The sequence below is a fragment of the Boleophthalmus pectinirostris genome, unplaced genomic scaffold, assembly GCF_026225935.1.
Source record: "Boleophthalmus pectinirostris isolate CB_2022bp ecotype Guang Dong unplaced genomic scaffold, ASM2622593v1 HiC_scaffold_18, whole genome shotgun sequence".
Lineage (NCBI taxonomy): Eukaryota > Metazoa > Chordata > Actinopteri > Gobiiformes > Gobiidae > Boleophthalmus > Boleophthalmus pectinirostris.
In genome coordinates, this window is record NW_026571133.1 from 8,939,001 (window position 1) to 8,955,119 (window position 16,119).

Below are 16,119 nucleotides of genomic sequence, written 5' to 3' on the forward strand. Positions count from 1 at the left end.
TAACATGCAGTAATAGCTAAAAAAAAAAAAAAAGACAGAGGGAACTACATAGACCATGATCCTTTGCTCCGTTTCAGTGCAGACTACATGAAGAACTAACAGTTCTAAGCACTTTTAAGTCTTAGTTCTTTGGATTAAGTCTTGTCAAGGCATTTTAAGAGGAAAAAGTAGCACATTAACATTTTTAGCTCTTTAGCCTCCACAAAATATCGCAATAAATATCATACCGTGAGATGTATATCGTGAAAATATCGTGCAGAGAGATTTGGATATTGTTACATCCCTAATTGTGAGCCTTCCCATCATATCATGAGCTTTCTAACGATATCGCAATAAATACCGTATCGTATCGTGAGACTTTGATATCATTACACCTCTAGTAACAACTTTTAACCCAATTTATTTGAGCATCATTTATATCAGAAGTGTCAAACTCAAATTCACAGAGGCCAAAATTAAAAACTTGAACTAAGTTGTGGGCCAAACTAAATATTTATTGAAAAATTTCAGCAACATCTGCATGTTTTCTCTTCTTTCGAGATATGTAATGTTAAACCTTTTCTTATTAAAATAAAAGTTTAATAATAGTTTTGCTTAAACACTGAATCCAGAACAAGCATAATATAAAGTAATAACAAAATTTTAAATAAATAATGTCTCTATAGTCTATCTGTAGCCAGCAGGCCAGGTCTGGTACATACATTGATATGATCTCGTGGGCCAAATATAATTATATCGCCAAATTTTTGAGTTTGACGTGTCTGATTTAAAGGGGCCATATTACAGTATTTTCTAATCTGTGTTATAATGTTGTTTCCTCATCACAAACAGACCTGGAGCTTTGTTTTTCATTTCATTCACACATGTTTAACACACAAATCTTGGATATTTAGCTCTTCTCTCAAACAAACAAACATCTTCACTAGAATCATTTGGATGATTTCACCCCTGGAACTTCCTTTCTCTTCTGAACAAAAGATAAAGAAACAAAGGATAGCTGTTGAAAACTACCACTACATGACATCACAAGGTGGAACAGATTTGGATTAGATTGGAGCATTTTGAGCTTTGGAGATGTAGATAGATTTATAATACAGGACTATTCAAACATTTGAGAATGCAACAAAACACAACTCGGGTATGTTTACGATGAGGTTTCCAGTCCAATCCAATTTATTTCTATAGCACATTTTATAAACAAAGACCGTTTCCAAGAAAAAAAAAAATCTACAATTTATTACAATAAAAACATAATAAAAATGACTGAGTAAAAACAAATAAAACTGTGAAATAGAGCCATAAGAATACATGAATAAATAAAATCAATAAAACAAAACAATAAAACACAACAGCTTCAACATCACAAGACCATTAAAACAGTAAAAAGTTAAAATAAATAAATAAAAACTTGCCACAAATACAAGGAATGATAAGAATCTTGGGCACTGATTCTGAAAATCTGAAAAGCTCAAAGACTCATTTTCCGTACACAATTTATAATAATGGATAGGCGTTTTGTTCATAGTTATTACATTTCTTGGTACCAAACATGTCATAAGTTATTTTTAGTAAGAGCGCCGCACATTTGTTACATAATGAGATCGTTTTCCACTGGGAGGATAAACCTTGTGGCACGACATCTAACATTTCCAACACCTACTACCAAATAATTCCTGTGGATCAGTCATCAAAGGCTCCGCAGACACAGAGACACAGACTCCATCTCCACCTCCTCTCACTCAGTGTCCACTTTTCCGAGGAAGCGCCGTAAACTTCCAGAATCAGGAATTGTTTTTGTCGTTTTCCAGACACTGATGGAAATTTACCCGGATAGGCGGTAATAGGAGCCAGATGAGCCCAAACTCCACAACAGTAATTAAGTCTGCCTCGTTAGACTGGACTCACTGTACTGTACGCCTCACACTGCAGGGCATCTGATGTAAATGCGTCAGACCCGAGTCATTCACATTAAACCGATGTGTGTGAAAAGGCTCATAGAAAGGCTCATTGTGTAACTTTTCTGATGGAGGGTCCGTCAAATGTTTTTCTCCATGGAGATGTTATTTCTTTGTCTGGAATGTTTCACAGTATGGCATTAAACCAGGCATGTCAAACTCAGGCCCGGGGACTAAATTTGGCCCACGATATAATTGTTTTCGGCCCACGTGATCATATCAAATATATATTAGAGCTTTTCCGTCAGCTACAGATGAGCTATAGAAACATTATTTATTTAAAATGTTGTGATCATTTTATATTTTGCTTGTTCTGGAGTCAATGTTTAATTATTATTACTGTTATTAAACCTTTATTTTAATAAGAAAAGGTTTAACATTACATATCTCGAAAGAAGAGAAAACATGCAGATGTTGTTGAATTGTTCAATAAATATTTAGTTTGGCCCATGACTTAGTCCCAGTTTTTAATTTTGTCCCTCCTTGATTTTTTGTTTGACACCCCTGCATTAAACCTTTCTATCTTCATGGAGACCAAAACCAGATCAAGTTAGAGGTCAGATCCGTGGAGAGGCGACCCCGATCGCAGTCAGAATACCTGTTTTTCTTGGTATTCTTGAGCAGTAAAACCACCTGTATTTGAATAAATGTAAGGTAGCGCTGTGTAATGTCATACTGTGGAACATTCCAGGCAGAGCAATGATATCTCCATGGCAATCAGTCAATCACACTTTATTTATAGACCGCTTTTCATACAAAAAATCCTACATAAAGCACATAGAAAAATGTAATTTGATTTTGTCTGATCACAAATAAAAAATAAAAAAAAATCTCAAAAAAAAGTTACACAATGCACCTTTAAATAATAGGATATAATAAGATTGAGGTTAAGATCCACTTCATTGTCCCAGTAGGGAAGTCTGTCCTCTGCATTTGACCCATCCTTCAATGTCACCGGGCAGCTCGTCAGGAAGTGCCGCACCCACGGACCCATCTCTGTGATCTTTTTGCCAGGACATTATTTGGAGGATTTTACAGGTTTTTTTGGGGTTGCCCAGAGGAAACCCACCCACACACTCACCCATCCTCTGCAGCTCAAATCTTACATTATTACATAAAAATAAAAAATAAAAATCGAGTAAATACTGAGCCCCATAATATACTGATCCAGCTTTAGTAATTGGCTATATAGTAAAAGGAATAACATGCATGCGTAGGAAAAACATGCAAAATCCACACAGAAAGGCCCTGGGAATCAAACCTGCAACCTTCTTACCGTGAAGCATGAGCACTAACCACTCAGCCACCGTGCCGCCGTAAGAATGAAAATATAAAGAGCTTCTCATGTTTGAAAGACTAATTCACGCTCAGACTTTGATTACAATAAATTAGTCACAATAGCCCAGTGTGTGCAAAAAAAATAAAATAAAAAATAAAAAAAAATATCGCAAAACAAGCAGGTGGCAGGCCCTTCACTACAAAAATTGCGCATTGTATCTTTAATATACTAAAGTCACTCATATATTCTGAAACAAGAGAGGAGCTGCAGACTTTTAGTAACTACCTCAAATAGAAAAGTTACACATTGTACCTTTAAAGCTTTGTCTGGGATATTTTACAGTGTGGTATTAAACCTTTCTATCTTCATGGAGACCAATCCAGACAAAGTTACAGGTCAGATCTGTGGAGAGGCGACCCCGCTCACAGTCAGAATGCCTGTTTTTCTATGCATTTTTGAGCTATAAATCCATCTGTAATTGAATAAATGTAAGGCAGAGCTGTTTAATGTCACACTGTGGAACATTTCAGGCAGAGCAATGACAGCCACTCCAGTAGAAAAGTTACATAATTCACATTTGATATAAAAAAGTCACCCATATAGTCTGTTGGGCAAGTTACTTCAAAACTGTAATGTTATATATGACTTGTTAATGTCATTTCAAAGTAATTTGTTACATTACAATATTACTGCAATTAAAATGTAAAACATTACACGACTATTACAGCAAAATAACTGTGTGAAGATGCCGAACTTTTGCGCCGTATATGGACTGAACCAGGACTAAACCAGAAATGAACCAGAATTAAACCAGGACTAAACCAGGACTAAACCAGGACTAAACCAGGACTAAACCAGGACTGAACTGAGAACTCGACCAGGAGGACTGAACCAGGACTAAACCAGGACTAAACCAGGACTAAACCAAGACTTAACCAGGACTTAACCAGGACTTAACCGAGGACTCGACCAGGAGGACTGAACCAGGACTGAACCAGGTTTAAACCAGGACTAAACCAGGATTAAACCAGGATTAAACTAGAACTGAACAGGAACTGAACCGGGACTAAACCAGGTCTAAACCAGGACTGAACCAAGGACTCGACCAGGAGGACTGAACTGAGGACTCGACCAGGAGGACTGAACCAGGACTGAACCAGGACTGAACCAGGACTGAACCAGGACTGAACCAGGACTGAACGAGGTTTAAACCAGGACTAGACCAGAACTGAACCAGAATTAAACCAGGATTGAACCAGGAGTAAACCAAGACTTAACTGAGGACTCAACCAGGAGGACTGAACCAGGAGGACTGAACCAGGTCTAAACCAGGACTAAATCAGAACCAAAGAAGGACTAATCTTGGACTAGGCCTTGGAATCTAGGACTGCTCCTGAGAGAACCCCAAGCCCGTGGAGCAGGGTGTCCAAAGTGATCGAGCGTCAGTTGTGATTAGCCCTGTGGAGCGTGGAGCTCTGCATCGGTCCTTTCACCTCCGGGGTTACCCGACGGTCTACGCGGGCGCACCTCCGGGCCCGTCCCAACATTTGGAACCACAATGATGTCGTTTCATCGCTGCTGATATCTCGGTGATTTTAGCGAATTTGTACGAAGAAAAACAAAAAAACCCACCACTTCAGTCCAGGTTAAAAATGCATTGTGACACACGGTACTGACATTTGTACCGAGTAAAATATTATAATTTTTCCCCCTGTAATGCCACATTACTGCGTTACAGCAAAAAGCAATGCATTACAGTAATTTTTTAATTTTACAACACGTTTCTCCCAACACTGCCCATATATTCTGAAATCAGAGTGGAGCTGCAGACTTTTAGTAACTACCTCAAACAGAAATGTTTCGCGTTGTACCTTTAATACACTGAAGTCCCCCGTATATTCTGAAACCACTTTTTACCCATGCCTCTGTACTATTGACATGTTGCTGAAATCCCCGTGGCAACCATCAGATAATATCCCACTGTCTCACATTGTCTGAAGCTTTAAGCCAAACACAATAAAGGCATTCATACACACATTTCCATGAAAGTGAAGCCAGCTCACTATCAAGCACCTGACCACAATTTCACTCCAATAATCTCCATCTCAGGCCATAATTCGGTCCCTGGTGGAGCTATTTAGAACGAAAAGAGTTGTATTTGTTGCCAGATAAAATAAAAACTATCCGTCATTGGTCATACATCTTATAGTGTAAACAGGATCTGCCTCTTTCTGACAGATATCTGGTAATTGAGAGTGATTGGACAGATAGGATTATATTATCAAAGCATTACTCATTTTCAAGAAGTCTTTCGGTTTGATTGGGAGAATAAAAACTCCAGCAAAATTCAATGACTTCTCTTCGAAATGATAAACGTAAGAGTAATGTACCTGGCAACCGATGATCAACACTGCTTAAAAGTCTGTGTTTCTTTCTCGATACAAATGTGGTTTAAATGACTACAGATTGAAAGAGCAGTTTCTGCTGTATTATTTTTCTATCTAAACTGCGTTCACCTTTTGTGTGTTTTGGTGTGATTTATTTATGTTTTGTTATTCCAAATTTTTGGGTCCCAAAAGACATGAAAGTCAAATCAGGGCTGTGCGATCTGTCAAACTGAAATACTGAAATATAGTCAGTAAATGAACTTGGGTTGGAGCAGAGTTTGGACTTTGGACTCGGTTGTTATTTTTTGTGTTAAATACTGTTATGTTGTTTTACGTACTCTCTAATAACATTTTTTTTTTTTTAGTTCGATTTACATTTTCAAGTAAAAAAGTCTACAGCTACATTTTGGGCAACTTCGTGTGTTTTTTTTTTTTTTATAAAATACAGTGGTCTCTCGTTTATCTCGGGGGTTATGTTCTAAAAAATAACCCACAATAGGACAAATCTGCGAAGTAGTCAACTTTATTATTATATATGTTTTAAGGCTGTAAAACCCCTCACCGCACACTTTATACACTTTCCTCAGACAGGACAGTTACAGCACTTTCTGCATCCTTCTTAAAACTTATCGCTGCTGTCGTCCTTATGTTATTTTCCTCCTTTATGTAACGAACTGAAGATTAATTTATTTCGTAACATCTACCTTCCTTCAGCATGTCCAAAAGTCCAACTTTTTGTGCGATGGTTTGCATCTTCCTCTGCCTTTTGGGTGCGACCGCAGGAGCCTTTGTCGGTGCAGAAAGTTTCATCGACATTGTGGGTTTTGTCGGGGAGAAAACTTGCAAACATACAGCACTTCAGAATCTCACTGCTAGAGATCGAACATTTATGTAAATTTGGCAAACTAAACGCATTCTGTACTGTACAGGAGACACGGCACGGGGGAGATTGATTGACGATGGTCTACAGTCCCAGGGAGGAACACAATGTGCCTTCATACGCTGTAAACAATAAAAAGGCATGCAAAATTGCACTAAAAAATTTCCGTGAAACAGCAAGGCCGCAAAAGGTGAACCACATTATAGTGAGGGACGACTGTACCCTACTGGTCAAAAGTTTTAGAACACCTTAATTTTTCCAGTTATTTATGGCAGTTCAAGTCGTGCCAGTCCAATGAAGAGCTTGAAATGGTACAAAGGTAAGAACTGAACAGACAGAGGTTAAAAAAAGATAAAATAGCAAAACACAAGTCCAAGCTCTGCCAAAACTAAAAGAACAACATGATAAACTTGAAAACATGGAGTGTCCAGCACAGTCTCCAGACTTAAACCCCATCGAGCTGGTTTGGGATGAACTGGACAGAAGAGTGAAAGCCAAGAAACCTACAAGTGCCACACATTTATGGGAACTTCTGCATCAGACTTGGGAAGAACTTTCTGAAGAATATTTGTCTTCTATTGTAAAAAGAATGAGCCACGAGTGTGTTCAGCTGTTATATCTGCCAAAGGTGGACACTTTCATGAATCAAAAGTTTAGAATACATTTTGCTCAACAGTAAACATTAAAAAACTGGAAAAAGTGTGATGATCTAAAACTTTTGACTGGTAGTGTTTGTGATTCTTTCTTCCTACAATGACTTTATTAAAAACAAATTTTGAATGAATGGTGAATAGTGTCTGTGAAAAGAGTGACTGGTGACGCATTCACACTTGTACTTTTTTGGTCCTGGATTGAGCCCAGTTTTGAGATTTGAGTCCTGCTGTAGACTTGCTTTGGTCCTGTTCTGTTCCTGGTTGGTTTGGCCCTAACCTAGTCCAAGTTTAGTTCCAGGTTTAATATATTTTCAAGTAAAAAAGTCAAGTACGCTGCATTTTGGGTAACTTTGTGTGTTCTTCTGTAAAGATCGATGATCTTTGGATGTGGCCAGTCTGGCATTTTGGGAGTACAGAAGACACCAGTATAAAGGGACCATTCCATACATGATAAATATGGATTTTATACATGATGCAGTGGTGTAGTGGGGATTTTAAAAGTTTTTACGCGATTCGTGACTGAATCAGGAGGACTAAACTAGGACTGAACCAGGACTAAACCAGGACTACACCAGGACTACATCAGGTCTAAACCAGGTCTAAATCAGGACTACACCAGGACTAATCTTGGACTTGAGAGAGAGAAAGAGAGAACCCAGAGCCAGCGAAGCAGCGTGTTCACAAAGAATGATTGGGTGATGGCTGTGCTTAGCTCCATGAGGTGCCCAGCTCTGTGCTGGTCCTTTCACCTCCGGTCACCCGACGGTCTAGACGGGCGCACCTCTGGGCCCGTCCTGACACTCAGTCCTGGTTTAGTCCTAGTTTAGTCCTGTTTTAGTCCTATTTTAGTTCTTGTTCAGTCCTGGTCCCTCATGTGGCAGTAGGACACTACTGCAGACATCATGAGCCTATGCAGTTTGTTTTCACCATTGCCAATCACTCCAGTTTGACATTGAAATTGTAGAATTTATTTATATTTGTTATTTTTTTATATCTCACATCGCAAGAAGTGGGTGTACGGCATGCCCCCCCGTACTACGCCCACTACATCCCTGACATTATGTAAAACGTTTATACTTTTATACTTTTTTATTCAATATGTAAAACGTTTATACTACTGCATAGCCTATAATGTAACTGTATAGGAGGACATTTAATTAGAAATCATTTAAATTAACAACATTATAACATGTCTTAAATCTCACATGAATAATTATTCTACTAGGGATGTAACAATATCAAAATCTCTTGGCACGATATTATCACAATATGCATCTGTGCACTTTAAGATATTTATTACAATATTTTGGAGAGGCTAATATAATTGATAAGATAAGATAGGACACTATTTTGCTTTTAAAATACCTTGATAAGATTTTGGTGTGAATTATTTCCATCATAATCCCAAGGATTCAAGTAAAAAACATATTTCTTCATTTTGTCTGCACTGAAATGAATCATGGGATATGTAGTTCCCAATGTTCATAAGCTGTTGCTACTATAAAACCACATTTGCATTTAAGCAAAAAACCTTGTAATTCGATATATTATGACAGCCCACGATATTATTGTGAGACTTTTGACGATACGGTATCACAATATTTCAGAATTTTCTTTCATTTTAGTTTTTGCCGCATTATTTTCCCAGCGTTTCCTTGTCAAATCCTGCACATGTGTGAACCATCATAAAGAAATCAGATTACTCAAATGTGACACCACTGTTTACATGGCATTCCAGTAATCTGATAACTCCAGAAATCCGATAACAATCAGATTCGTGTAAACACAGAGTCACATGACAGTGCAGTGACTGAAGCCTGACTCAGCCCAGAGCCAGTCTAACCCTGCACATGTTTTTGTACGCTCACATGTGCACAACAGGTTTCTCTCAAAATTCCTCCACAACTAAAACCAGGCGCTGCTTTTACAGTAAAGAGACACGTTTTCAGAAGTACGAGTTCTAGTGAAGTTTTATCCACGTGCTAGACTTAATTATGTTGTTTCGTTTGAGTGAAGCTTCTCATCTTTACCGCAGTGGATGCATGCTACAGACCGGTGCTGGGAATAACAGAGTAAACCAGTGGGGTTGAGGTTTAGAGCCAAAGAGACCACATCTGATACACAGAGATGTCAGGACTTTTATAAGCACGTTAAAATGTTTAGTTCTACAATCTTGTTAGGAAATCAGTTACTGTAAACGATATTCTGCCCGTAAAGTGTCTTTGTTTAGTTTCGGTGACGAAGAGAGCTGCTTCATATCCAGTGTTGGGAAGTAGCTAAGTACCGAAAATAACTATTCTGAGTACTAATTTTGTTTTCTGTTAGTTACTTTTTCATTTGGTCGTAATCAGAATTAAACAGTAATACAGTTGCTTTTGTGACTTTGATCACACAGTATTGGCTTTGAACTGCACGGTATTAATGAGAAAAAAAGTAAAAACTGCTGTTGCAAAGTGTCCGATTGTGTGGGTGTGTGTGCATTTTTTCCTTCTCTAATTGGACATAAAAGAATGCATAACAGAGCAACAAAAATAAAGATTGTAATTATATGTGATGTTTTTTTCCACTATAATACAATGCAAATCAGAGTAAAAGTATTCAGAGTATTTAGATTGGCACAAAAATAGATATTAATTCAAAGTATTCTTCCCATCACTGCTCGAACCACAAACTTACTTTAAATTGACTGTATGACATTACTGATTTTTAGATACCCCACTCTGACAGAAGAATACGAAGCAACAGATGATTTGTATTGTATGCAGGTCAAACTAATGAAAAGTTTTATATAAGTAATCAAGCAATAAATCAATTCATCATACGATAACTTTTAATGAGCTCGATAACTTTTCCAGCTGCGATCATTTCTACTTTGCGTTCTTGTTTGTTTCCCTCGTCTCGCTCTCTCTGTCCAAAGAGACTGAATGTCAAAAGGCTTCTATCGCTCTTTGACTCATAATGACGCTTGGACAAATGTGTCAGCATAGTCTGTAGACCAGGAGTCTCCCGTCTGTAGCTCGGGAGCTACCAGTAGCTCTCCACCCACTTCCAAATCGCTTGCCAAGGGAGTTCTGCATTATACATAGTGTGCTGAATAATGGGTTATGTTTTAAAGACATCTAACTGTACATCATCTTCGGTTTCCATGGCTCTTATATTTACAAAATTTCTGGTGAGCACTGAAATTAGTAGCTCTGTGGCATTTCTGTTTAATAAAAAGTAGCTCACAGGAGGAAAAAGGTTGGAGACCCCTGCTGTAGACGGATTATTTGTTTATCAACCCAACACCGAAACAGTTCATCGCCGTGTGACTAAACAAGTCACGATGCCGAATCAACACGAGCGAGTGGGACATGTCTTAACGGCCCACGTGCGCCAAATGCAGGAGTGTGCGCAAACGACGTGAAGAAATGTCTCAAACTCCAGCAGCCGACGTACAACCATACCCGATCGACACAACTAGGCCCCGCCCCCAGGAGAGACCGAAATCCACTGAAATCCCACAAGACACCGACACGATACCAGACAGAACTGTGGCTCTTTCTAAAGGAGACATGCGCAGAAATCCCTGTATAAAAAGTGGATTAAGCCAGGCTCTACATTACGAATAGGACTTTTTTGATGGACAAAACAGCGAAATAGGATCATGTAGAGTGGCTCACTGCAGCAGTTATAGACAAAGGGCTGATAATTTTCCAATCTTCATTTCCTATTTGAAGCACGGTGCCTAGTGGCTTAGCTATGTCAAATTTAAAGTTCCAAAGTATGGCATTAAACATACATCTCCATGGAAACAATCACCAGGCCAAATTACAAAAGACAAGCCCACTCACTGTAAGAATGTATGTAGGCCAAACTCAGGGTTTATTTATAAAGCATGTTTAAAACACAGTGAAAACTTCTCAAAGTGTTGTACACATTTAAAATACTTTACGTTTACCATAATTTCCAGACTATTGCGCGCACCTGAATATAAGCTGCATCAAGTAAATTTTAACAAAATTTTAAAATTGTACATATATAGGCCGCCACTGAATATAAGTCGCAGGTGTCCATGTCTTCAAGAACGTTTTCCAGTTTGGGCCATCTGCTTTTATCGCTTCTGAAAGTTTTTGTCGTCTTCTTGCACTGAGTCAGTTCGTCACGCTGCCATTACCAAAGTCTCACCATCGACTCACTGATGCCGAGCTCAGATCAATCGCTGTTAACTTAAAATCATCTGCATTTCTTCGTGTGTTTTTCATGAGGAGGGTCTGTGTATGAAGCGCAAAATAACTGTTCAAAAGACAATCAAACAAGCATCACCCCCGTCTCTCCCTACACTCTACTGCACGTGTTTCCTGCAGAAAGTGCCTCTGTCCCATCTGGATCATGTCAATGTCTTGTAGGATTTCAGCAGATTTCAGACTCTCGGGGGCAGGGCTTGTTGTGTTGATCAGGTATGAGTGGATGTCCGGCTACTGAAGTTTGAGACGTTTCTTCTCATCGTTTACACATACGGGTAAGACATATCCCCCTCACTAATGTTCATTTAGCATCATAACTTATTTTATAACACGGCGACAAACTATTTTGTGCGCTGATAACATTGTTGGCAAACTCTGCACCTTCATGTAAATCCATGTTCTATATGTTAACCGCACACACAGCAGGACTTTCTGCATTCAGGCTTTGCGTATCCGCTGTGTTACCAAACCATTGACTGTATATATGAATGGACAATGTGCCAAACAAATAATCTGTCCATATATTAGCCACATCGTTTTATTAGCCACAGGGTTCAAAGTGTGAGAAAAAAGTTGCGGCTTATAGTCCGGAAATTACGGTAATTCCATACTCCAGGCAAAGCAAGGTTGTTGTTTTTTTATATAGAAACAAGCAGGTTAGCAGACATCCCACCACAAAAGTTCCATAGTGGACCTTTACATTAACTTAAAATCTAAATACTTTGCTTTGGATTCATATAAAATAATTGCATGGGAAAAGGGTGACATCATGTATTTATTGAGTATCAACATTTCATCTCGTTGTTCCACTGTTCCATGATGCAACCATTGTCAAACCCAGTCATTACATTACACTGCATTTCGTTGCGTTGCGTGGTGTGGTGTGGTGTACAGAGGAGGCGGAGGATGTGGTTTTCAGCTGGACTTCTGTAGCGTCACTGACACTTGAGTGGAGAGGTCTGAGGAGCAGGGCCAGACCAGTGGGTGCTGAGTGGGTGAGTGGGTGCTGTGCTCAGGGTTTCTCTCAGGTAAATGTGAATGTGAAAACTACAGCGTCACTCCTGTGTTACTCTCCCCATCCCCACATCCCCGCTTTTATGAATGAAACTTTAAAAGACTACAACTTTTTAGGATTGTTATTAATGTATTTTAGTTTTCAGTTTTTGCATTTGTTTCTGTGCTTGTTAATTGCAATTTAAAGCAGATTTTTTTACCATCTGTTTGGGCAAAATGTATAAGCAGCTATGGAGCTCAAGTTTCCATTCATTTTTCCCATGGAAATTTTTAAGAGACATTTAAAACAAAGATCTGTTGAAATATTTTAATAACTTTGTGGTTTATAAAGTTTCAGAAACAGATCTTAAATTAACATTAAAGGTCATGTAGTCGTTAGTTCCCACAGAGCTGAATATCCCTGTGCAAGCTTTCGATTTTTTGGGGCTTGTTTGTATGGGAACGCTTGTGGATAAAAACAACAAAATATTTTATCAGAAGTGCCTTTTGTTTAGACGGTGATGGTGTTTTTGGGGCTTAAAAACACCAAAATCTGAAACCACCCTCCAGAGTGGAAAAGTTGAATACGCTCTGCCGTAGTGTTTCCATCTACACTGCCCAAGACGCAAAACTCTGGTCAGATCTGCTCACGTCACGTACGCATTTACATCACATACAGTACACAGAAACAAACATGTCGGATCATTTTCTGTGTCGGACCTTCCAGCTGCTCTTGCAGCTCTAATAAACTTACAGGAGGCTCCCAACACATGTACAGAATATGCAGAAATTATTAGTGAACAGAGAAGGATCTGCAGTCACCTCTCTCAAATTCCGGATACACCAGTTCGTCGTTGGCGAGCCAGACGGCATGCATATCCAATCGAATTCCACACACTTTTGCGTCACCGTATGCACGCAGATTTCATCCCGAAAATGCTTGTCTAAACGTGGAATCAAAGGTGAAGAGTGGAAAAGTGGTGAAGACGTGACACCACTTTTGCATATTCTGCTCAGATCGTCATCATATAAAGTATTAGAATTAGTATTAATTGTTTTTGGATGAGTGGTCACTGTTGAGGGGCACTGAGATTAAAATACGTCTGCTCTGTGCTGTCTGCGTCTGATTATAAAGTGTTTTGTTGTCCCATAATCAGGAAATGCTTGTTCGCATGTAATGCCAAAACTACACTCTGCTTATAAACTCATCATGATGAATAATAAGGATGTGCAGAATGCGAAGTGAGGAATAACTTTGGACCTCAAAGCTCTGTTTTTCACATTTGCTAAAGATTTTTTTCATGTTTCATTTCTTGTTTTATTTGTTCCTTTCATGAAAATGCACAGGAGTAAAATGAATAACAATACATAACATAAATGTACATGATAGAAACCATTTCCATGATTAGAAAGGAGCAGATATGAAGAAAAACTCTGCCCCTTTAATTACATTTGTATGAAATTATTTGATGGTCTTGACATTTTCCCAGATATTCTCTCCTCATAAAACATAAGACACCTGCCATAAGAGTTGTAAAATAGTTGTGCAAAGACAGCACCAGGGTCGATCCAGATTAAAATAATAATAAAATAAACTGCTTTGCTTTTTTGGTGAGTAAAATAACTTAATGACAGCAATTTTCTCATATTTGTTGTGGATTAATGACATGCTATTGACAATACTGAACTTATAGTGCCTCTGAACCCCTCCCCAGAAAAGTCCCTGCCTCATGAGTTAGAGAATCATGATATCATTGCTAAACCTAATCAAATAACATATGATTACGTTTCTAAAACAGATAGTCATTTGGCGTTGGTGAAGACATCCCACTTGTTTCATTCCTATAGAGTCACGGCCTGTTTGGATTTAAAACCGGGAAAAGTCCCTTATTGGATCACCAGCGCATAAACCCTTTCATTGTATTTATCAGGGCGTTCATGGTGCGGTTTGAAGTCATTTGTTGATGTTTCTCCTCCTCTCTCGGCACCAGCTCACAGCGTAATACGAGTTTGTGGTCTTCGGGGTTGGTTCATCCCTCCGGACGATTCCCAGAACATTTGGTTTGGTTTTTTTTAATGGGCTCCACCTTCCGAACAGGGCAGAGCTGGGACTGGCAGGACTCTGTGTACTCACTGGGCATCTGTAGAGGAAATGGGGATCCTGTTGGGTGGTTTTCGATGTGTTTTTCAGCTGCCTAATTTTAGAAACGTGTTTTGAAACTCCCTTGTTACTGTGTCATCTATGAGACGGACTTGGACTTAGACTTTATTGATCCACAAGGAAATTATTTGGACACAGAAGCTCACACACCAGAATAAATTACAATAACAAAGAGACAAAAAAATAAATGGTAACAATAAATTCTAAATAAGTAGCAAAAATCACAAGAGCCTGGTGTCAAATAATGCATAATTATATAAATGTACTGTATATCAGGGGTCCTCAGTCCGGGCTGTGGGTCGTTTGGTTCCGGGCCGTGAAAGTGTGAACCCCCCTCCATACACCGCGTGGACCATGTCTTCTGTGCCTCTAAACTAGAACGAAACAAGAATTAAACCAGAACTAAAACCAGGGCTAAAACCAGGACTAAACCAGGACTAAACCAGGACAAAACTGGTTCTAAAACCAGAACTAAACCAGAACTAAGACCAGGGCTAAAACCAGGACTAAACTAGAACTAAAAAAGGACAAAAACCAGGATAAACCAGAACTAAACCAGAACTAAAACCAGGACTAATTCAGGTCTAAAACCAGGACTAAACCAGGACTAAAACCAGGACTAAAACAAAAAATAAACAAGGACTAAATCAGGTCTAAATCAGGTCTAAACCAGGACTAAAACAAGAATAAAACAGGACTAAAACAGGACTAAACAAGGACTAAATCAGGTCTAAACCAGGACTAAACCAGGTCTAAATAAACCAGAAATAAACCAAGTCTAAAACCAGGACTAACCCAGAACTAAACCAGAACTAAAACCAGGACTAAACCGGGACTAAACCAGCTATAAATAAACCAGGACTAAACCAGGACTAAAACCAGGACTAAACCAGAACTAAACCAGAACTAAAACCAGGACTAATTCAGGTCTAAAACCAGGACTAAACCAGGACTAAAATCAGGACTAAAACAATAATAAAACAGGACTAAACCAGGACTAAACCAGGTCTAAAATCAGGACTAAAACCAGGACTAAACCAGGTCTAAAACCAGGACTAAATGAGGACTTGTTCAGGACTAAAACCAGGACTAAACCAGGACATAGTCAACCTGCTAACTAAATGAGATTCTATGTCCAAATTTCTGGACTGTCCCTTTAAACTCACACAAAAAGCTGAGTATCTGAATATCTGACCAGTTGTGTGTTTCTGGTGTCTTCTTTCCATCATTGCCTCATTGATAAAACACAACATGTTAGTATTTGAAGAGACTTTGTTCTTGTTGGCTTCAGCGCATGTTTGTGTCTCTCTTTGGGGAATGCTGCACAGATACCAGGATCACAGAACTCTCTCCTCTCCGCTGTGATGTCGGGTTTTCGTGTCATGTTTAACCCGCTGTTTTATTTTTGTTTTTCTGCAGGTCCCGGGTGGGTCGTACCCCGTGGTGGTCAAAATGGGACACGCACACGCCGGGATGGGAAAGGTGAGTTCATGGATAAAAAGTTCCCTAAAAAGTCAAAGTAAAACAAAACAACACTTTTTTTTTTTCCAGAATTTGACTCTTTCACCAAATAGTGCTGCTCTGG

General features: G+C 38.9%; 1 protein-coding gene across 1 annotated transcript in view; it reads left to right on the forward strand.

The window, feature by feature from the left end:
• Nucleotides 1-16,119, forward strand: part of LOC110168475 (synapsin-3-like) — a 186,687-nt gene that overhangs the window by 137,074 nt on the left and 33,494 nt on the right. Inside the window, exon 8 of the mRNA XM_055153304.1 lies at nucleotides 15,954-16,016. Coding sequence (XP_055009279.1) covers nucleotides 15,954-16,016 — 63 coding nt within the window. The remainder of the gene's footprint in view (nucleotides 1-15,953; nucleotides 16,017-16,119) is intronic.